Raw genomic sequence first — 24,393 nt, 5'->3', positions numbered from 1 at the left:
CCCCCCTGCATTGGGAGTGCAGAGTCTTAACCATGGACCACCAGGGAAGTCCCCAGAATTTGAAGGTCTTGAAACTCATTAGTGACATAAAGAAATCATTCTTTGGGATGTTTCATTTGTCCAGGGGACTGATTGCATATTGCATTAATTAAAAATCATTAACTCTGTGTTTTACAGGTCCTTGTGGATACCCACTAAATAATGGTGACATTACTTTATAGGGATTGAATCTCTTGTTCAGTTAAGAGATAGTCTTTGCCTTATCAGAGCCTTAATTTTTATTAGTTTGCAGGAGCCATTGTAATCTCTAAGCTTCTTGCTGCTATTTTGTGAAATCTTGCCAGTTGGTTTTCAAGTCTGACTTATGAAGATAGAATTTGTAAAAAGCAGATCAGCCACATCGATAACAATGATAGCAGAAACGCTTATTTTTATGTATCTCTCCTTCAATCTTTATTAAAGATTTTTTTTTTCCTCCATGAAATACTGAAATGATGAAAATGTGCCTGAAGGCTAGGTTGCCAGTACCAAACAAATAAATACTCTAATTAAATAATAAAAGCAGTCAGAATCCATAATATAAGACTTGTAAGGAATGGCGAAAGAGAAATTTGTACCAGTTAATGCTAGCAGCTCTTCCCTGGTGGCTCAGATGGTAAAGCGTCTCCTACAATGCGGGAGACCTGGGTTCGATCCCTGGGTTGGGAAGATCTCCTGGAAAAGGAAATGGCAACCCACTCTAGTACCCTTGCCTGGAAAATGCTATGGACAGAGGAGCCTGGTAGGCTACCGTCCATGCGGTCACAAAGAGTCAGACACGACTGAGTGACTTCACTTTCACTTTCAATGCTTAGCTGCCGGGAAGAGATGAGACTGTAATCACAGTCAAGGACCAAGTCCTGGATGGCTCTGTGCGTCCAGCTACGGGGCATGTCCAGAGGCTGATGGGTCCCTGCCAGAGGTTTGGGCAGGGAAGTGACATATTCAGATATGAGTGCGCAACCACCCACCTTGGGGGCCATGAGGACAGAGCAGAAGGGAAAGAGGTTGGTTGAGATATTTGGAGAAAACAGGCAGGCTGAGAAGACAGGTGATCTGGAGAGAGCCCTGGGGGTTCTGTAACTAGGTGCCAGCTAGTTGTATTAAAATAACAAGCAGGAAAGGAAGAGCCATGGGAGACACCAACGCCTATGGGCTGATCCAAGGAAGAGTCTGCCAGAGAATCCTGATCGGTGGTCAGAGGTCGAAGGACAAGCAGAGAGGACTGTGATGGGAACCAGGTGCCCAGTGAGTGGCCAGCCATTCAGATGCTACTGGGAGGTCAAGTAAGAGACCTCAGATCTCCCTGGGATTTGGTGATGCTTTCCAAGAATGGTTGAATGGATTTGTAGGAAAATCAGAGAAACAATTGGTGGGTTGAAATCTGAAAGAGCAGCAAGGCAGCAGGTGGAGGAGAAGAGCAGAATGAGTTGTTTTGTTTTTGACTTTGAGAAGGGAGAGAATTGAACCTGGGGAGGAGGCGACAGTAAAAGGGAAAGCGCAAAGGTTCAGAAAAGAAGAAAATGTAGGGAGGAGCTTGGATCATTGAGGAGACTAGGAGGGATGGAATAGCAGGCAGATTCTGCTTTTGTAAGAGGAGAGGTACTTCTTCCTCTGAGATGGAAAGTAATGGCTTATAGCTAACCATCAAGTCTTAACCAGGCAGCATCTTTTTTCCTGAAATAGAAAATATGATTATAGAAGTTAGGAAAGCACAGAGTAGTGAAGTTAGCACAATAGTGAATGTGTAGGTTAGCCATCTAGGGAAATGGAAGAGGAAGGGAGGTGGCCCCTCGGAACAGAATTGTCAAGGCACCAAAGGCCTAGCGTATTGGGCACCATAGATTTATCAGGGCACCAGCCCACCTACCCATGTGATTTTGTTCCCAGCAGCCTTAGCCGGGCAGGTATAGGAATGCATTAGGCCAGAGGCTGCTTTGCTGCATTATGGCATATTTGCAAGGTGGATGCCACAGAATGTTGAAGGGGCAGGAGCTTGGGCATGCTGGCTTGTTGCCAGATGCTACTCATGCTACAAATGAGCGGATAAGCAATCTTGTTTAGTGACGTGCAGGCAGAGATTGTGGTCTTATAATGGAGCATTTGATGAGGCTTTGGCAGGGCAGCTAGAGCCATCTTAGCCCTCTAGTCTGGGAGACTTCAGCACTCACTTGGTTCATCAGGTGTTCTAGCAGATCTCCAGGAGGATGGCCACTGTCCCTCCATGACTTGTCCTGGGAGACGCTCTCCACTGTATCTGGCAGATTGTATAAGGCTAATTCTTTTCTCTCTTGTAGAGAACTGATATGGGGAGAGGGGTAGGGGAAGGGGGAGTGGGATGAGTTGGGAGATTGGGATTGATGTCTGTGCACTGCCATATGAAAATAGATAGTGGGAAGCTGCTGCATAGCACAGGGAGCTCAGCTCTGTGCTCTGTGATGGCCTAGATCTGTGGTGGTGTGGGGTGAGAGAGAGGTGCAAGAGGGAGGGGATATATGTGTCCGTGTAGCTGATACACAGCTATATGTACTAACAAAACATTGTAAAGCAACTATATGCCAATAAAAAATAAAATAACACGTAGTAAAAAAGAAGTTCTTAAAAGGAGCTTTCACCAGCAAGTTGAAATTAAAAAAAAAAAAAACAACTATCAGAGTTGGCAGAGACAAAATTCTTGTTATGAACGCAGGAGAGTCTGGCCCTGGAAGTTTTGGCTTTTACAGTTTATCTGGTGGCCTTGCTGGCCCGTGTGCTTTTCTTTCCTAGACGCAACCGCTCAGACCATCATCTTGAGTTAGTTTGGGGTCAGGGCCCCTTTCTGGTCACATCCCAGACTTCTACCTAACTGTGAGCTCTTCTGGCAGCAGCCTCTGATGTGCTTTCTCTGTTGCTTCCTCTATCATTTCAAGTTCTCCCTGACATTCAGTCGTTTTGGATGGGTCATTCCAACCTGATGCCCAGTCATCCTTCCTCAGGTTACAAGTCAGCTCACACGTGTCTTGGAGCCATTTCATCTTGTGCCACATTGCTTGTGATCCCACAATCTTTAATTCCTGCTTTTATCTCGATGAATTTCTCTCTGTCCCCTTTGCCTTGTCTGAGAGATGTCCCCAGATCAGAAGTTAAGGAGGATTTTTTTCTAATAACCTCATTTGGGTGGGTGCCAGCTTCTCAAATAGGATCTGTCCACGGGTCATGACCTTGCTTAACTCAGACTGGGAAGGTTTCTTCTTTTCCTCTCTCAAGAGCAAGTAAGTCCCTCACAGTTCTTCTCATGGGCTCAGATCCAAGGAACACATGGTGGTAGTTTAGTCACTAAGTTGTGTCCGACTCTTTGCAACCCCAAGGACTGTAGCCAGCCAGGCACCTCTGCCCATGGGATTCTCCAAGCAAGAATACTGGTGTGGGTTGCCATTTTCTTCTCCAGGCTGTCTTCCTGACCCAGGGATCGAACCCAGGTCTCCTGCATTATAGGCAGTCTCTTTACTGACTGAGCCACCAGGGAACCTTGAACATCTAATTCTCACTTATTCCCACTACAGAGGACTGATGGTCTAGCCTTCTCTCTGGAAGGCCTATTGCCTTCCACTTCTCTATTGGTCCTGGCATCTCTTACGGAGTCAGGTCTTCAAGCATCTTAAAATGTGGTGGTTATATTTCTGTCACTTTGAATAACAATCATTGTTGAAAACAGCATGAGCTAGGAGTCTTGACTAAGAATCATTGAAAGAGGTTATATTGATCAGATGCCTAAAGTAGACAAACGTTTGAAATTTAAGGGTTCTGCAGATCAGCATTTTAACACGTTCCTAGGAAGGTTTTAATGACATTAGATGAAAAGGAAGAAAAGTAGGAATGAAAGGAAGAAAAACTAGGAATTCAAAGGAAGAAAACTTTGAATGAAAAGGGGGCAGGACAGAAAAAGAGTGCAGAGAACTCAAGGGGCTTCCTTTCTGTTCCTTTGGCTGTGAAGTGACTTCTGTGGGTAGGAGAGGTTACCAGCACCTATAGCAACAACAGTGTGAGGAAACAACATAGCAAGGCATTTAGGAGAACAGGAATGCAGTGTTTATTTAGTAACTTTCATATGTCAACCCCATGTAATCCCTTGCCTTCATCTGCCTGAATGGACTGGACAGCTTATAAATACCAGAAATTTATTTTTCATGCTTCTAGAGGCTGGAAGTCCAAAACCATAGCACCTGCAGATCTGGTGTCTAGAGAGCCCACTTCCTCATAGACAGCCGTCCTCTCACTGTCACCTCACAAGGCAGAAGGGGACCAGGAAGCCCTCTTGGGCCAATTTTATCAGGGCACTAATCCCATTCATGAGGACCCCCATGACCTCATGACCTCCCAAAGCCCCACCTCCTAATGTCATCACCTTGGGGGCTGGTATTTCAACCTATGAATTTTGAGGGAGACACAAACATTCAATCTGTAGCATCCCTATACACTACTGAGTAAAGATTTGAACAAGGAAACTCTTGGATTTCAAAGGCCAAGGTCAGAGAGTGGAACCCAGATTCAAGGCTGGCCCTGCTGGCTGACACCTAAGGTCCCCCTTTCCCCTCTAACTTTACTCTTGCATCTCCGCTTCAACCCAGATACCTTCATTTGCTTTCCGTGTGCCTTCTGTGATTTCAGTTGGGCAAGGCTGTTTGGACTTTATATTAACAAAGATACTCACTGATTTAAGAGAAGTTCTATGAAACACTCAACCGTAATGATGCCTGCCTCTCTGTTTCATGATTCAGTCTTGCAAAGCCATCATTATTCAAAGCACTGCTGGCTCAGTAATTCACTTCATTAACGGTGCTGCCTGAATAAAATACACAGCAAGTTAGAAATAAACAATTCTTTGGAAAGTATGATAATACATTCAGAAAGTGCAGAAGGTGAGGCATGTAGACAGAAAGAGGAAGGAAGTGGGAAGAAAACCTTATCAAGATAAAGAGGAGTTTTGTGAGCCCATAAGATACTTGTACACTGTCTTTTTAGACAAAATTTCTGGAAGATTAATTATGACTCTCTCTTGTTTATATCTTTACCTTGATACCGCCTGCTCCCTCACCTCCCACATTCAATTTATTATGAAGTCCTGTCAGTTTTATGTCCAGAATAGATCTCAAACCTGTCAGCTTCTCTTCCCGCCCATGGATGGTGGCTGTGGGCTTCTGGTCCACTCCTGCACCCTGATGATCTCTTCTTCCAGGCATGGAGGATGGTTGCCCTTTTCTGAAAACTGCTGTGAAATCAGGTCAGGCAGACGGCTAGTTCTGGCCAGGCTGAAGCATTCAGATACAGAGTAAGACCTTCCAGCACTTTCTCCTTCTGCCACAATAGTTACGGAGGCAGGTTGTTGAAAGTGCCCTGAGAGTGGAGTATGTGGTATTTCTAGATCACGTGGAGCACGGCTGCCCTAGAAAGCCACCCAGTGTCTAGCGGCCATTTCATGAGCAAGAGACGTCAGCAAGAGAAAAACAAATATCATGTATTAACGCATATATATGGAATCTAGAAGAATAATACTGATGATCCGATTTGCAGGGCAGGAATAGAGATGCAGATGAAGGGAATGGACTTGTGTACATAGCAGCGGAAGGAGAGGGTGGGACAAACAGAGAGTAGCATTAACATATATACACTATCATGTGTAAAACAGATAGCTAGTGGGAAGCTGCTGTGTAGCACAAGGAGCTCAGCTTGGTGCTCTGTGATGACCTCGAGGGGTGGGGTGGGGCCTGTGGGAGGCTCAAGAGGGAGGGGATATATGTGTACATGTAGCTGATTCACGTGTTGTATAGCAGAAACTAACACATCGTAAAGCAATTATCCCCATTAAAAAATACACGGTAAAGGTTACATAAATACTGGTATGTGCAAACAAAAACAAACAAAAGAAAGAAACAGACTTTTGTGATGGAAAGCACCTGCCAGTGGGCAACCTCAATCTGGAATGTTCCCCAGCAAAGTAGCACCCTTGGATTACCCTGGGGATCTCCACCCAAATGACACTTTCTCAGAGGCCCCCACGCGATGCAGGCAGCTCTGGTTACACTTCTCCATCGCATCCACTGCTGTTTTCAGGGTCCTGTCCACAGACCAGAATTTTCTATTCGTTCGTGTGGTTTTGTTTGATACACGTTGTTCTCCTTAACCAGACGGGAAGCTCCACTAGGGAAAGGGACTGTGTTCTGTTTTCCAGCTCCATATCCTAAGCCTCCTGTGGCTGGTTCCTAACTCATATTAGATTCTCAGCAAATATCTTCAGGATGATTACATAGATGCATTAACAAGAAATCGGAGTTGTGTGCATATTTTTGACACATAGGGAGAGTGATGGTTGATATTTTTTGAGCTCTTATTATGGTAGGTATGGTATAAAGTGCTTTTCTTTCCTTTTTTTAAAAAATTATTTATTTATTTGGCTTCACTGTGTCTTATTAATAGGGCTTTTCCGGTGGCTCAGATGTTAAAGAATTTGCCTGCAGTGCAGAAGACCCAGGTTCAATCCCTGGATTTGAGGATCCCCTGGAGAAGGGAATGGCAACCCACTCCAGTATTCTTGCCTGGAGAATCGCATGGACAGAGGAGCCTGGTGGGCTACAGTCCATGCAGTCGCGAAGAATGAGACACGACTGAACATCTTATTAAGAGTTGAGATATATGGGATCCAGTTCCCTGACCAGGAATGGAACCCAGCCCCGCTGCATTGGAAGCCTGGAGTCTTAGCCACTGAACCACCAGGGAAGCCCCCCACCCCAGTTGCTTTTCATTGTTTCCTCTATCATGTATATATCATGACAATAACACTATAAGGTAGGGACTAGAGATGCAGAAACTGAGGCCTGAGTCGGCTAACTAGTAGCACACATGTGTCTGCAGGGCTTATTAGGCAGCCCGGCTCCATAACCTGTTTCCTTAACTTGCTTTTTTGATTTGGTTTGTTTCCAGCTCCAGTTTTTCAAAGCTCATACAACAATAACAACAGGCCCTTATATCACAGCTACTGTAATAATTAAAGGCTAGATTTATCTTGCCTTCTTTTGAGAGAGAATTATTGATCTTCTGTGTCTGCATGCTTCCTACCAGAGACAACATCTTTTTAAAAATAGTGTCTGTTTACACTCACAATGATTAAAACTATTCAATAACTTGTTCAGTTATATACTAACCTCAAAATATGAAAACTTGAAAATATAGTCTTCCGAGGAGAGTTCCTTTCTATTTGACTTTATCATGTCAGTGTATTAAAAAATTTAGACCCATTGTCAGAGGTGAAAATATCAATTTCCTTTTCCATGGAGAAATCCAATAATGGGATGAAAATTAGACTTCATTTGGGTACACTTTATCAATAAATCTGATTTTTGTTAACTGTATCTCATAAATTCTCCTTTTAAATCAGTCTGTTTTTTTTTTTTATCTCTTTCATGAACCAGCACATACCTGAATGAGAACTCCCTCCACCTGATGGAGCGATGCCAAAATCTGCAAGCGGGCTTGGAGACTTTATCTAACAGAACAGGAAAGTAAGTTCTACTCTTCACATTTAATTTGATTTTAAAATAAGTGTTTTGTGTCAAAAATGTTTCACAGCATCTTTTAAAAAAATTAGCCCCTTGAAAATTTTTTAATTAATTAATTTTTGACTGTGCTGGGTCTTCGTTGCTGCAAGGGCTTTTCTCTAGTTGTGGTATTCCGGCTTCTCATTGAGGTGGCTTCTCTGGTTGTGGAGCACAGGCTTTAGGGCATGTGGGCTTCAGTAGTTGTGGTTCCCAGGCTCTAGAGCATAGGTTTAGTAGTTGTGGCATACGGGCTTAGTTGCTCCATGGCATGTGGGATCTTCCTGGATCAGGGATCAAGCCTGTGTCTCATGCATTGGTAGGGAGGTTCTTAACCACTGAGCCACCAGGGAAGGCCCAAGCTCTTCATAGTCCCCTATATCATGCTTGAATTTTTCTGCATCCAGCCCAGGCCTTTGGGAAAAGTGCCTTCTTTAAGTTTTTCTTATATGACTCAGTTTGAGCTGGCCACTGTTTTTGCCAGGACCCTTGCTTATGATAGATTGGTCAGAAAGATGGGTTCGATAAAGGACAGAAATGGTATGGACCTAATAGAAGCAGAACATATTAAGAAGAGGTGGCAAGAATACATAGAAGAACTCTACAAAGATCTTCACCACCCAGATAAATACAATGGTGTGATCACTCACCTAGAGCCAGACATCCTGGAATGTGAAGTCAAGTGGGCCTTAGAAAGCATCACTATGAACAAAGCTAGTGGAAGTGATGAAATTCCAGTTGAGCTATTTCAAATCCTGAAAGATTATGCTGTGAAAGTGCTGCACTCAATATGCCAGCAAATTTGGAAAACTCAACAGTGGCCACAGGACTGGAAAAGGTAAATTTTCATTCCAATCCCAAAGAAACGCAGTCCCAAAGAATGCTCAAACTACCGCACAATTGCACTCATCTCACACGCTAGTAAAGTAATGCTCAAAATTCTCCAAGCCAGGCTAATACATGAACCGTGAACTTCCAGATGTTCAAGCTGGTTTTAGAAAAGGTGGAGGAACCAGGGATCAAATTGCCAACATCCGCTGCATCATCGAAAAAGTAAGAGAGTTCCAGAAAAACATCTATTTCTGCTTTATTGACTATGCCAAAGCCTTTGACTGTGTGGATCACAATAAAGTGTGGAAAATTCTGAAAGAGATGGGAATACCAGACCAGCTGACCCACCTCTTGAGAAACCTATATGCAGGTCAGGAAGCAAGAGTTAGAACTGGACATGGACCAACAGACTGGTTCCGAATAGGAAAAGGAGTACGTCAAGGCTGTATATTGTCACCCTGCTTATTTAACTTGTATGCAGAGTACATCATGAGAAATGCTGGGCTGGAAGAAGCACAGGCTGAAATCAAGATTGCCAGGAGAAATATCAATAACCTCAGATATGCAGATGACACCACCCTTATGGCAGAAAGTGAAGAGGAAATAAAAAGCCTCTTGATGAAAGTGAAAGAGGAGAGTGAAAACGTTGGCTTAAAGCTCAACATTTGGAAAACTAAGATCATGGCATTTGGTCCCATCACTTCATGGGAAATAGATGGGGAAACAGTGGAAACAGTGTCAGACTTTATTTTTGGGGGCTCCAAAATCACTGCAGATGGTGACTGCAGCCATGAAATTAAAAGACACTTACTCCTTGGAAGGAAAGTTATGACCAACCTAGATAGCATATTAAAAAGCAGAGACATTACTTTGCCAACAAAGGTCCGTCTACTCAAGGCTATGGTTTTTCCAGTGGTCATGTATGGATGTGAGAGTTGGACTGTGAAGAAAGCTGAGCACCGAAGAACTGATGCTTTTGAACTGTGGTGTTGGAGAAGACTCTTGAGAGTCCCTTGGACTGCAAGGAGATCCAACCAGTCCATCCTAAAGGAGATCAGTCCTGGGTGTTCACTGGAAGGACTGATGCTGAAGCTGAAACTCCAATACTTTGGCCACCTCCTGTGAAGAGTTGACTCATTGGAAAAGACCCTGGTGCTGGGAGGGATTGGGGGCAGGAGGAGAAGTGGACGACAGAGGATGAGATGGCTGGATGGCATCGCCGACTCGGTGGACTTGAGTTTGAGTAAACTCCGGGAGTTGGTGATGGACAGGGAGGCCTGGCGTGCTGCGATTCACAGGGTTGCAAAGAGTCAGACACGACTGAGGGACTGAACTGAACTGAACTGAATACTTGTAAATGCTTCTTTTCTTAATTTTTTAATACTTATCTTTATTCATTTATTTATTTATTTGGCTATGATGGGTGTTGGTTGTGGCATGTGGGATCTAGTTCCCTGACCAGAAATCAAACCCAGGTGCACCCTGCATTGGAAGCGAGGCTTCCCTGCTAGCCACTGGACCAGCAAGGAAGTCCCATGCAAATGCCTTTTTTCTTGCACAATAAGTACAATGAATTTTGAGGTGGATGTAAAGTAGCTCATGCATTGTAGATGGTGCTGCACATCTGTTTTGATCATGTTGGAGCCATTGTTTTCCTTGTCTGTTGGGCTCTTCCTCAAACTTTTCTTGAGGGACTCAAATTCCAAGCCTCTTACCACACCCTCCATGCATCAGATCTGTGGTGCCACACCTAATGAATAGTAGAACTTGGAAAAATTGGTCCTTGCTCCCCCATTCCCTGTGACAAACTGTCTTTATTCCTTGCCTGATGTGGGAATCAGTGTGTAAAAGTTACAGTGGACTGTCTCCAACTCTCTCTCTGATGAGCCATTCAATATTTTTGTTCCCCAAAGTGACAAAAGTGCTCAATGTGATGATGATCCATTGCTGTACTTTGCAGCAAAGTCCTTGCGTCAACATGGTAGAGTGTTCTTTAATCATGGAAGGTGATTTGTTTTCAATGCAGAGAATTAAAAAAAAGATTTTTTTTTGGCCACACCCCACAGCATATGACACTTTAGTTCCCTGACCAGGGCTGGAACCCATGCTTCCTGCATTAGAAGGCGGGGTGTTAACCACTGGACCACCAGGGAAGATCCCACTGCAAAGAATTTTACAACTCTTTTATGGGCATCAGCAAATATGGTTAATTGCAGTATGCTGATGAGATTGCCTGGGCATAGTTTGCTGTCTCACTTTTTTCCTACTGTTTTGGATTTGACGTTAAGACTTTTTCTCAGTTGTTGTTTAGGGGGATACCTTTCCATGATCTGCACAATTTTCAACCAGCTCATATAATTAGCCTGCACTAGTATTCTGTTTGGCAAAAGTCTAGAGAAAGTAGGCATGAACTGCCCATTGTTATGAAAGTGTTATTTTGCTCATAGGAGACTAATTTGTTCAATAGTATTGTCTATTGTCAGGAATTGTACATTCTGCGACCAGCGCTGATACAGAGGTACAGGGGACAATTGGGAACGCTATTCAGTGTGTGGTAATAAAAAGCAATTACGTTTTCTTAGAAATAATGATTTAGCTCTGTTTTTGTCATGGTCTGTTAAAGACTTAGAATTTCCTCTTTCTTCAGCCAATTTTCCCCTTTCAGATGCTAAAATAGAATTTAGGAAGATGGTGTTAGAGTGGGAGGGAGCAGTGCTCTTTCTCCCACTGGTCTTGACTACTTTTTTTAAAATTAATTAATTAATTTTAATTGGAGGATAATTGCTTTACAATATTGTGATGGTTTTTGCCATACATCAACATGAATCGGTTGACTACATTTTTGAGTGAAAGAAAGCTAATGGTTGGCACTGGGAAAACCATCGGGATTCTTTCTTTTCTGTGCAAGGCTATGAGCTCCAGGACTGTGAGTTTGTGGTTCTATCTGTGGTGCCTATCACAGGACTCAGCACATAGTAGTTACTCAGCAGTTTGTGGAATTAAACTAATAAATGAATAAATATACTTCTTAGGTCTTCAAAGGATTTTTCTTCACCATCTCTAACTCTGTCCATAAACTTCAATTCCTGTTTGAAAACTATTTTTAACTCCTCTGGCTCTTTCTCTTTGAATCTGAAGTTTTCTGTTTTTTCCTGCCTTATCCTTTCTCCTTGAATGTTTCTCTCGGTTTCTCCATCTCAATCCTTTTTACCAGGTGTCTCCCGGATAAAATATTATACCATACTAAAATGCTGCCTAGCCATCTTATCACTGCTAGCTTGCATTTTTCAGTATGGCAGAGATTATTTGTGATCTTTTCTGCTTACTTTTTAAAAAATGATAATTGTGTGAATATTTAAGTTGCCTATCTTAGTCCACATCGTTTCAGACCAATGAGCTGATTTTTTAAGAGCAAATACTTCAGAGGAGCTGACCCAGGAAATGATCTCATTCCTCCCCTTCTTGGGTTTTGCTGCCTCTGTCACTGTACTGTTTTCTTCCTGTGTTCCTCTTCCATTTTCCCAGATAATCATGGAACCCAAGAAAGATTATATCTATATTTGTTCAGTTTCTCCCATCTGGTCAGGATAGATTAACTGCTCTAACAGAATCTCCCCAAACAGAGTATCATATCACAATCTTGTGTTCTCTTTCATACAATGTTCAGTATAGACCTTCCTTCTTGATTAAGCAACTCTTCTCTGACTACTGACTCAGGGATTCTGAATCCTTCCATCCTATGATGCAGACATCTTCAACAGGTGATCTGAGGGTTGCTGCAGAAGGAGAGGGTGCTATAGAGAAGGTACACACAGCTTGGAGGGGACATGCATAACTTCCCATCATATCCCACTGGCTGGAACCAGTCCACCTAGATGCTTGGGGTCATGTGATTGGGATTGGCCAATAGAATGTGAGTGCAGTTGTCTCATGATGGGCATGAGGGTTGTAGTGGCCAGCTGGGATGCCCCATACAGCAATAGCTACGTGATTTGGTAAGGGAGCACCCGTCAGTGACATCAACCAGGTACTTCTGCACGATATGCATTAAATATTAAATAGCTCAGCTGTTCTTATTATTGTATTGACAATAGATCCCTCAGGTCTTCCTTAAAGGTGAAAGGAAACATTTTGCTTAAATGATATCTTATATCTTCTGAACGCTTGAATAGTTTAAGTAGTGCTCCTGATGAAAGGAGAGATTTAGAGATCTTCTTACAGAATGTAAGCCACTGCCCTACATCTTCCTGTGCAGTCATGAGGGCATGAAAAAAGCCTCTTGCCTTCAAATAGCTTTTCTTGGTAAAATTCAAATTCTCAGAATTAAGGTTGGAACAAAGGCTTGCATCAGCTAGTTGTGGCTTGAACCATACACTGCTAGGTGAGTGTGTATGTCTGATGAGCGGTTTCATGCTGTACCATTTGAAATTACCAAGAACAGTAGAATTTTCTGAAAGGATCATCTTAATGGGGCATCATAAAGATGTTTGTTTGAAGGCTCTGTTTGCAAGGTGAAAGGCAAAGTGAATTGAAGACTGGCCCTAAGTGTTCTTCCTGTTTATTATCTTGGGGAGCACAGCATGACCTGAATTGCAGCTTGAAAAGAAGTATAAATTATGGTAGATCAGGCTTCAAAAAACCTGACTCTGAACATATCACTTGTCAGCCTGCTAACAGTGCAAGTATTGCTAAGTTTTAAGTTGTCTGCCAGGAAAAATGGTGTGTGGTCATAGACAAGATTTTCTTGGCATAGAGTGATATATGGCTTGTCCACTAAGCTTTAAATCTACGATGCTTTCATTGCCTCTTCAAAAGATATCCACATTTTTGTGTCTTTTTACCTCTGACCCTTTAATTTGCCTTTTCTGGTCAGCTTTTACGGGCTCAAAAATCTATCCCTCCTTCCTTTCATTGTCAGAAAGGAGACATTAACACAAAACAGCCATTCATGCCAACATGGTGTGTTCCTAATATCATGGGGCATACCTGTTGGTAACCAAAGCAGTGGCTCTGTTTGCTGATATAAAATTTTAAGTTGGGCGGGTGAACTGATAACAAGGCTGTAATAGAAGTCTCTGAAAACTTCTTTTTTGTGTGTGCAAAATCTGTCAAGGTGGTTTAGCCATCATTCTGTACCTCAAAGAGAACATAAGAAATAAGCAATCATACAATTTAAGAACTTGAGGGAATGAATAGTCTCTTAAATTCTTTTGATCCATATACCTTTTTATATATAACTTTTATTTTTCTAAGCAATCTAATTCCCTCAGTTTAAAGATAAAAACAGGATTATGACTTTTTTCAGAGTTAGGCAATCAGTTAATGGGAAGGAGGAAAATAAAATATTTTGTGTGTGGTTGTTGATGCTGCAAGTTAACCAGCATAATTCTAATCCGAATTCCTTAGTTAATACTTGGCAGGAGTTGCTTAGTATCATTTGTTACCATGCTGATGATTGGAATAGTGTATTAAGTGTTTGTCAGTGGAAATAGAACTGAATTTTCCCTCAGAGAAAAATTGAAACACTGACTTCTGCATTATACTACAATCTTGATTATGTATTCACATCAGAAGGATTCCTAGTACTTGCTCAAATAGCAAGTCATTTGAAGGAAACCTTTAATAGGAAGACAGTGACAATAAAAATAATCACACTTATTTAAGGTCATTAAGAAATAATTGGAAATGATTATTTCCAATTTCAGAAGTGAGATGGAGAAAGAAAGTGAATCTATTGCATTTGTTCACCATTTTCAAATATAACAAGTATTGTTAAAGGTATTGTTTATCTACTATTCCTGGTAGCCAAACTTCCAAGATGGTGCCCAATAGTCCTTCCTTCCTGGTGTTTACATGTTTTCCCCCTGCCTCCCTAAAGGGGACTGCCCTGTGTAACCAATAGAGTATCACAGGAATAACCAGGTGTGATTTCAAGGTCAGGTCATAGAGTGTTTGATAATTCTGCCTTACCTTCTCTTAGGTTGTTTGCTCTGGGGGAAGCCAGCTACCGCGTCATAGGGACATTGAGAGGTCCACATACCTGAGGTCTTCCGCCAACAACCAGGACCGCTTTGTCAGCCATGTCAGTGAGCCTCCCTGGAAGTAGATACTTCAACCTCAAGCTACATCTTGACTTTACAATCTAATGAGCTACTAGCCCAGAATTATCCAACTAAGCTACTCATGAATTCCTGACCTATACAAACTAGGCAGTAATAGTTTATTGTTGTAAAACTAAGCTACTAAGTTTTGGAGTAATTTATAATATAACCATGGATAACTAACTGGCTACTCAATTCATAATCCTTTATGCTATTATATTTTTTATCATAATGACAATTTTTATAATGACATTTGTGTGTGGTTGTTGATGTTGGAAAATAATCAGCATAATTCTAAGTAGAATCCCTTGGTTAATACTTGGCAAGAATTGCTTAGTATCATCTGTTACCATACTGAAGATTGGAATAGTGTATTATTTTAAGTGTTTGTCAGTGGAAACAGGGGCCTTCCCCATGGCTCAGCTGGTAAGAACCCAAGTGGCTTTGCAGGAGATGCAAGGGACAGGTTCGATCCCTGGGTCAGGAAGGTCCCCTAGAGTAGGAAATAGCAACCCACTCAGTATTCTTGCCTGGAAAATTCCAGGGACAGGGGTGCCTGGAAGATTATAGTCCATGGGATCACAAAGAGTCAGACCCAACTGAGCTACTGAACATATGTGCAGTGGAAACAAAACTGAATTTTCCAGTAGTGGTAATAACCGCTATTTTTGTGGACCTACTGTATGCAAGGAAATGTAAGTATTATCTATAGTCTTTGCAGTATTTCTTCAGAGTAAGTTTCGTTATTCTAATTCCACAAGTGTAAGTGATGAACTCAGAGGGTTTTAAAAGGGCTTGCAGAACATGAGATGGTTAGAAGTGGCAGATCCAGGGCTTGGACAAAATTCTGACTTTTCTGTTCTCACTACTGTATAGCTCCATTCTTAATGAAAACAGAATTAACAAATCACAAATACAGGAAGAGAAAGGCATTTGACTTTATAGTGCAAAGCTATAAAAGCAATCTTTATCCAAAATAGTCAGTATATACATACTTTGCTCACATTTTGTTACTTATTCTACTTAAGCATCTGTAATGTAAATATATGCAGGTAAGCTTTATCTTGCACAATTACCCTAACTGTAACTTGGGGATCAGTGTGACTTCTCTTGGTAAGGTCATGGCAGATGGCTAATTATTGTCATATTTCAAAACTAATGTCTGAAACATTTGGGTGTTTTATGTTCTAATTATACATTAAATCTCAATTTCAGAAACACACAGCAGCTTCTCTGTGCCCAGCACTACAACAGGCACAGAGACAATTGTTCTCAACCTGGAGGTGTGTATCAGACTCCCTGGGAGGTTTTTCAAAGTATGCATGGTTGCGAACAGTTTAACTGTTGCCTGAGGGACACAGTGATAAAGAAATTATTTCTACTCTTTAGCACTCAGTACATTAAGAAAGTCAAGGACTTCCCTGGTGGTCCAGTGGTTAAGACACTATGCTTCCGTTGTAGGGGGAACAGATTCAATCCCTGGTCAGGGAACTAAGATCCCACATGCTACTCTGTGTGGCAAAAAAAATAGAAAACAAAAACACAAGAAACAAAAAAACAAAACAAAAAAAGAAAGTCATATGTTTACAATACTTTGTCTTCTCCTTCTCATTCTCTGTAGATTCCATGTCATTTCCCCTCACTTTTGACCCTAGAGTGTCCCAGAACTCAGTCTTCCAGTCTCGTTTATCTTCCTTCTCAGACCTGTAGGACTCCATTTAATCTCATGAATTTTAACTGCCATCTACCTACTGATGACTCCCAAACTTATATGTGGACCTCTTTCCAGATTCATATTACCTCTGCCCAGTCAACACTTCCCTGCAATACTCATAAGGAATCTAAAGCATTATACATCTCACAGGATCTCCTGGATTGCTCCCTGAATTTTATACTTCAGCACTGTTTCCCATTCAGTTAATGGCAAGTCTGTTCTTCCAGTGCTCTATCCTAAATGCTTGGGGTTATTCTTGACTCCTTTATTTTTATCTAAATCTATCATTAAATCTTACTGGCCACCTTGAAGTCATACCCAGAAGTGGATAATTTCTTACTCACTTTATCACTTCCACCCTGGTCCAAGCCATCTTTATTTTACTATTGGCAAACATCTCTAATTCTTCTAGCTTTTATTCCTGCTCTCTTGGAGAATATTCTCAATAAAGCAGACAGTTGGAACCTTTTTAAATGTAAGTTAGATCAGGTCACTTTTCTGTTCTAATGTGTTCCCATTTCACTCAAAAGACAAAATTCTTACAGCAGCCTGCAGAGTCCTGGCAGCACTTCTCAAATACACGTGTAATATATTTGCCAATAAAAAGCGCAAAGAGGGTGGTAGAAGGAAAGTTGTATCAGGCTAAGGAAATGACTACAAATGTAACAAATATAGTAATATGTAGCTGGTTTATAACATTAATAATGTAATATTGTATAACAGAAATTCAACACAAAGAAAAAGGAAAGAGAGCTATGTATTATTTCTATATATCAGTACAGTTAAACTAGTACAAATTGAAAGCTGATTCTGATAAGATATATATGGTAAACCCTAGAGCAACTGGAGAAGGCAATGGCACCCCACTCCAGTCCTCTTGCCTGGGAGAGTCCTCTTGCCACTCTGTCCCATGGACGGAGGAGTCTGGTAGGCTACAGTTCATGGGGTCTCGAAGAGTCGGACACGACTGAGTGACTTCACTTTCACTTTTCACTTTTACGCACTGGAGAAAGAAATGGCAACCCACTTCAGTACTCTTGCGTGGGAGATCCCATGGACGGAGGAGCCTGGTAGGCTACAGTTCATGGGGTCTCGAAGAGTCGGACACGACTGAGTGACTTCACTTTCACTTTTCACTTTCATGCACTGGAGAAAGAAATGGCAACCCACTCCAGTGTTCTTGCCTGGAGAATCCCAGGGACGGGAGCCTGGTGGGCTGCTGTCTATGGGGTCGTACAGAGTCGGACATGACTGACATGACTTAGCAGAGCAACTACTGAAAATATAGTTTAAATTATTAAAGATGTCATGCCAATGTATGGCAATGTATGTCAAGCCACCACCACAATACTGTAAAGTAATTAGCCTCCAATTAAAATAAATTAATTAATTTAAATTAAAAAAAATAAATTGGCAGAGGTAAATCTTACTGTATTGGTAGTAACATTAAATATGACTGGATTAAATCATGTAATCAAAAGGCAGAGATTGCCAGACTGGATTAAAAAGCATGATCAAATTATATGCTACCTATAGAAGACACATTTTGGATTCAAATATACAAATAGATTGAAAGTAAAAGGATAGAGAAATATATCATGTGCAAACAGTAACCACAAGAAAGCTGGGACGAGTCTTCCCTGGAGGTCCAGTAGTTGACCTTGCCTTCCCATGCAGGGGTAGAGGTTCATCCCCTTGTTGAGGTGCTAAGATCCCACATGGTTCAGTGCCAAAAAATCAAAACATAGAACAAAAGCAATGTTGTAACAAATTCAATAAAGACTTTAAAAGTGGTTCACATAAAAAAAATTTTAAAAAATAAAACTGGAGTATATATATTGATATTAGAAGAAATAAACCTTTAAAACAAAAGGTGTTAGTAGAAATAAAGCTGATTTTATCATCATAAAAGGGTCAATCCAGGAGAAAGTTATAATAATTATAAACACGTGTGCATTTAATAACAGAGCGCAGCAATAATTGGAGACTTAAATAATCTGTTTCAGTAGTGGCTGCAATACCAGACAGAAGGTCAATAAGAAAACAGTAGAACTGCATAACAGTATAAACCAGCCAGACTTAACAGACATCTATAGAGTATAGTACCCACCAACAGAATATACATTCTTTTCAAATGCGCACAGAATCATATGCTAGATTATAGAACAAACCTCCATAAATTCAAAGAATAAAAATAATACAGTGACCACATTTTAATGAAATTTTAAATAAATATTTAGGGAAAAAATTTGAGAAACTCACAAATATATAGAAATTAAACTTCATATTCCTAACTGTGCAGTGGGTCCAAGAAGCAATAGAAAGGGAAATTGAAAATAATTAGAGATGAATGAAAATAAATACACAGTATGTCAAAATTTATGGGATGCAGAAGGTAATAGCTGAACCATATAAGACTTCTTTCTGAGGTAACAAAAATGTTCCAGAATTGACTGTAGTGATGGTTGCACATATCTGTGAATATTCTAAAACCCACTGGCTTCTGTACTTTAAATAGGTGAATTGTATGGTATGTGAATTATTCTTCAATGAAGTTGTTAAAAACCTTAATGAGTCTACAAATCATTTGAGGATTTTACTTTAATACAGAGTCTGATTCTGTAAGTCTGAGACAGGGCCTGAGATTCTGCATTTCTATTCTTACTCTTTGATGCCAGTAGTGCTAGTCTGAGGTCCACGCTTCGAATAGCAAATCCTCTACCATCAGATTTCCTGTGACCTTCCACCTTCATGAGTGGATTCCTGAGTGACTCGTGTGTGATTTCCAGCAAATCTAACCATCTTGCTGTTTCTTGGACATACCCTGCCTGCTTCTACCTCTGACTTTTGCATTTGTCCTTCCCTTTGTCTAGAATGTTCTTCCCATTCCTATACCCCCATATGTACGTTGTTTACTTAATCCTCTTCTCCAAATCTCTGCCCAACTCCTATCTCCCAGGGAGGTCTTCCCTGACCACCCCACTTATATTGCAGTCCTATTTCACATACTTTCTCTCTTTTTCTGCTTTATCTTTCCTCACAGTACTAAGTACATGAGATACTTCAACATGCTATTAATTTATGTGTTAGTTGATGTATAGTTTGGTAGGGCTGCCGTAACAAATTACCATGGACTAGATGGCTTAAGGGCTTTCCCTTAAGCTGGCACTAGTGGTAAAGAACTTGCCTGCCAGTGCAGAAGACCTAAGAGATCCCTGGGTAAGAAAGATCCCCTGGAGGAGACCCTCTCCAGTATTCTTGCCTGGAGAACCCCATGGACAGAAGAGTCTGGCAGGCTACGGGTCCATAGGGTCACAGAGATTTGGTCATGACTGAAGCAACTTAGCATGTATGCATGCAGATGGCTTAAAGAGCTTCCCTGGTGGTTCAGTGGTAAAGAACCTGCTGGTGCAGGAGATGCAGGTTTGATCCCTGGGTCAGGAAGATCCCCTGGAAAGGGAAATGGCAACCTACTCCAATATTCTTACCTGGGAAATCCTATGGACAGAGGAGCCTGGTCAGCTACAGTCCATGGTCACAAAGAGTTGGACATGAATTAGTGACTAAGCAACAACAGCAAGATGGCTTAAACAATAGAAATTTATTTTCTCGTAGTTCTAGAGCCTTGAAGTCCAAGATTGCAGTGTCGGCAGGTTTGGTTTCTCTGAAGTCTCTCTCCTTGCCTTCTTGCTATATGTATGAAGCATAGATATATGGACTTCTCTCTTTGTTTGGTCTTTTCTATGTGTGTGTCACCATCCTGGTATCTCTCTGTATCTACAAATTTCATTTCCTTATAAGAATATAAGTAGATTGGACTAGGGCCACCCTAAGGGCTTCATTTCAATTTAGGGCTTCCCTGATGGCTCAGATGGTAAAGAATCTGCCTGCAAAGAGCCAGACATGACTGAGTGGGACCCAGGGTTCTGGCTCTCAGGAGCCCTAGGGATCCTTAGTGGTCTCAGGAGACCAAGGGATCACTAATGATCTCATTTCAATTTAACCCCCTATTTAAAGGCCTTATCTCCAAATACAGTCATGTTCGGAGGTCCTGGGGGTTAGAGTTTCAACATATGAATTTGGGGAAATACAAGTCAGCTCATACATTAGATTTATTGTCCACAATCCCCTATTGCAATATAAATTTCATGAGAACATGGATTTTTTTTTAATTCATTTTGTTCACTATTTTAATTATCAGTCTCTAGAACAATACCTTACACATAAGAGATACGCAGTAAGTATTTATTGAGTAAATACACGAAGACAAAAGGTAAGTGCTGTAGAGATATTCAGAGGATTTAGGGTGGTGGAAAGGACATAGGAGGAAGAGATAATTTGGCTTATATGAGTCATAAGAATTTAAAAGGAAAAAGGTTATTAGCCACTCTGGTATGGTTTAAAGATCTTGCCAGGTACACTATCCATGCCAGCTCATTCACTCTTTTAGCTCACTCTAACTATATGCTCCTTTTCAAGAGATGGAGAAACACTAAATTAATTGATTCTTTCTGATTCCTTGTGATATATAGGATCCTAGTTCTAAATGTTGATAGTATAATATTACGAAATTATGATTTTCAGACTCTGAGTATCCTCTTGTATGTCTGAAAATTTCTTTCCATGAACTTGCAAGGAGGGATCATCTTTTTTTCTTCTTCAGAAATCATATAGCAATAGTGCTGTGAGAGAAAATTTGGAAACGTTAAATAGCCGCTTCATTATTTATTCATTCTTTCTGTCCTGATGATGTATTTGCATGTTGCAGATGTTTGTGAAGAAGATCCTTACAATTATATATTTTTGACAGTGAGGTACTGCTTGACTTTGGCATTATAATCAAATCAGTTCAATGAAGTAAACTGTTGCATGCGTGCATTTGTGTGTACATACGTGTTTAGTGACTCAGTCATGTCCGACTCTTTGTGACCCCACGAGCTGTAGCTCGCCAGACCCCTCTGTCTGTGGAATTTTCCAGGCGAGAATACTGGAGTGGGTTGCCAGTTCCTGCTCCAGGGGTCTTCCAGATCGAGGGATTAAACCCATGTCTCCTGTGTCTCCTGTATTGGCAGGCATATTCTTTACCACTGCACTACCTGAGAAGCCCAAATTGTTACCACCAAATAATTCTGATAAATATCACCACGAATAGCTTTCCATTTATGCTATAAATTTCTCTTAACCTTCCAGGTCTATTTTCTGTTTTTTTCATTCTTTCTCTGTGCTTCAGGAGGCTGACTTCCTTGTGGTATCTTAGTTGGATTCTCATAATTTTTAGCTTCTGATTAGGGCCACTTTCTAGAAGTCATTGGTAGGAGAGTGAAAAATGAGGAGAGATAAAGTCAGGGGCACTTATTTCCCAGGATTCCTTTCTATGGCCCTAGTTTAGGTTTTACTTCATTCTTTGCTGAAGGCCATCTCTCCTGTCCTGTGGCCTCTTCTATACCTGTAGTTATAGCTCTTTTTGGGTGTTGTGTGGACTTAGGGCGGTCACAGCTTTCCTCCTCTATCTCTCTTGTCACCTAAGTATGCTTCACCAATCCACGTAGCCTTTTCTCTACCATGTCCCCTGCCCTTGTAAATAGACACCCCTTTCCCTCTTGGTTGACTAAAGTTAGTCACTGTTTGCAGTATTTCCTAACATGTATCTTAAACATGTAATTACTATCAAAATCCCAAAAGTTAATGGTTCAGGACAGAGAAAGTATTCTTTAAAATAAGTTTCTGACTTTTCAACTGTGGCAATTTGGAGATTTCACTGATGCTGTGAAGAACTTCAGCATCTTTAAGAATTCATTCCTAAAATTGGTTTTTGAAAATTTAACTTGTGTGAGGGACACTAAACAGTATGCAGAGAATAAAGGTTTGAGATCTCGTTCTCTTATGCCAGTGATAATAACCACAGCATTATAATTAAAAGTTACCATCTTGCTGAGTTAAAAATGGTGCAAATTGAATTCTCCCACCATCAGTGAATGAACTCTTGGTAGGTCTGTACTGTGCATAGCTCAGTTCAGTCTGCTTTGCTACATGCTTCTCTTTTTTAGCTGTCACACATTCATCAGCCATTCCTTAAAAAGTATTTCCCAGTGGAAATGATTGACTGTGTTGACTGAAAATCTTATACCACCATATTGACTTGCAGAATTTATTTTTATGTAGGCCTGAGCTCTTCAGGGGTTTTGTAGAAACTAACTACAAAAGATGTTTGATCTACATAGAATACCATGTAGAAGCCTATTGACTTAATATTATTGGAGTGTCTCCATCCATTTCAGTAGACAGTAAAATTGACTTTCACCATGAAGAGATATCATTGGAAACTACATTAATATCTCAACTGCTTAAGTAGGATTGATAGATGAATATCCTAAGATAAGGTCTGGGCACCTAATAAGTATCCAATAAATATGTAATGGTTAACTATCCACTGTTGTTGTTCACTTGCCCAGTCATGTCCAACTCTTTGTGACCTCATAGACTGCAGCATGCCAAGCCTCCCTGTCCCTCAACATCTCCTGAAGTTTGCCCAAGTTCATGTCCATTGCATCGGTGATCCCATTCAGCCATAACATCCTCTGACACCCTTTTCTCCTTCTGCCCATAATCTTTCCTAGTATCAGGGACTTTTCCAGTGAGTCAGCTGTTCCCATCAGATGACCAAAATACTAATTAACTAACCAAAATATAATTAACCATAAATTTTAACTTTTGAAAAGCTCTTTATATCTTTTTTAAAAAATATTTATTGTATTTATCTGGCTGTGCTGTCTTGGTTGCGGCACTCAGAATCTTTGATCTTCATTGCAGCAGTGTTGCAGCAACCCCATGGACTGTTGCCCTCCAGGCTCCTCTATCCATGGAGTTTTCCAGGCAAGAATACTGGAGTGGGTTGCCATTCCCTTCTCCAGGACGTCTTCCTGACCCAGAGATCAAACCACACCTCCTGTGTTGCAGGTGGATTCTTTACCACTGAGCCACTGGGGAAGCCCATACCCCATTTATAGTTAGTATAAAACAGTGGCTTTTCTCCCTGTGCTGTACAATAGATCCTTGTAGCTTATTTATTTTATACACAGTCCTTTGTACCTCTTAATTCCCTATTCTGGTCTTGTCCTTCCCTACTGGTAACCACTAGTATGTTCTCTGTATCTGTGAATCTGTTTCTTTTTCATTATATTCACTAGTTTGTTTTTTTTTTTTTCCTTTCAGATTCCACCTGTAAGTGATATCATACAGTATTTATCTTAGAAAATATTTAAAAATTTAATATTACATTTACTTAGTATCATTGTGTATGTTATTTATAATCTACATCTCATTTTGAGTGTTATTAATAATGACTTAAATAGACGTTATTTATTCTTTTGAAAATAACTTGCTGCATTATTTAGTATGATTTATTGTATGTCTTGGTACCAGAAAATACTTCTGATGGGATTAATTTTCAGTTTCATTATGAAAATAGATGAGATGCAGCATGATATATTGGAAAGAGAGCCAGACTCTGAATCAAAAGATGTGACTTTAATTCTTAGCTCATCTGCTTATAATACAACATTGAGTAAGCTGTTCATCTCAGAACTTTTAGTTTTGTCGTCCTTAATGGGGGTGACATCATAGGTAGCTGCCTCTCACAGTTGTGGGGTAAAGGCTGTACCTTGCAACTGAAAACCAACTATAAATGTAAATTTGCAGAAAGTGTGATTTAGAGCTCAACAGGAAAGATTTTTTTTTTTTTAAGATTTATTTATTTAATTTTTTGACTGTATTGCATCTTCGTTTCTGCATGCAGACTTTCTCTATTTGCAGTGAGCAGGGGCTACTCTTTGTTGCGTTTCTTCGCCTTCTCATTACAAAGACCTCTCCTGTTGTGGAGAGCACGACTCTAGACTCTAGGGCGTGCAGGCTTCAGTAGTTGCAGCTCTCAGCTCTCAGTGGGTGAGCACAGACTCAAGCGTTGCAGTGCAGAGCTCAGTAGTTGCTGTTGCTGGGCTCTGGAGTGCTGGCTCAGGAGTTGTAGTACATGGCTTAATTGCTCTGATCATGTGGGGTCTTCCTGGACCAGGGGTCAGACCAGTGTCCCTGCACTGTACGGTGGATCCCTAACCACACGGGACCACCAGGGAAGCCCAGCAGG

General features: G+C 41.0%; 1 protein-coding gene across 1 annotated transcript in view; it reads left to right on the top strand.

The window, feature by feature from the left end:
• The window catches only part of ST8SIA6 (ST8 alpha-N-acetyl-neuraminide alpha-2,8-sialyltransferase 6), a 143,782-nt gene that overhangs the window by 75,320 nt on the left and 44,069 nt on the right, over positions 1-24,393 (top strand). Inside the window, exon 3 of the mRNA XM_043480191.1 lies at positions 7,485-7,574. Coding sequence (XP_043336126.1) covers positions 7,485-7,574 — 90 coding nt within the window. The remainder of the gene's footprint in view (positions 1-7,484; positions 7,575-24,393) is intronic.

Source organism: Cervus canadensis, chromosome 10 (genome assembly GCF_019320065.1).
Source record: "Cervus canadensis isolate Bull #8, Minnesota chromosome 10, ASM1932006v1, whole genome shotgun sequence".
Lineage (NCBI taxonomy): Eukaryota > Metazoa > Chordata > Mammalia > Artiodactyla > Cervidae > Cervus > Cervus canadensis.
The sequence above is the reverse complement of the archived record's forward strand: the minus strand, read 5'-3'. Positions and strand labels throughout refer to the sequence as shown.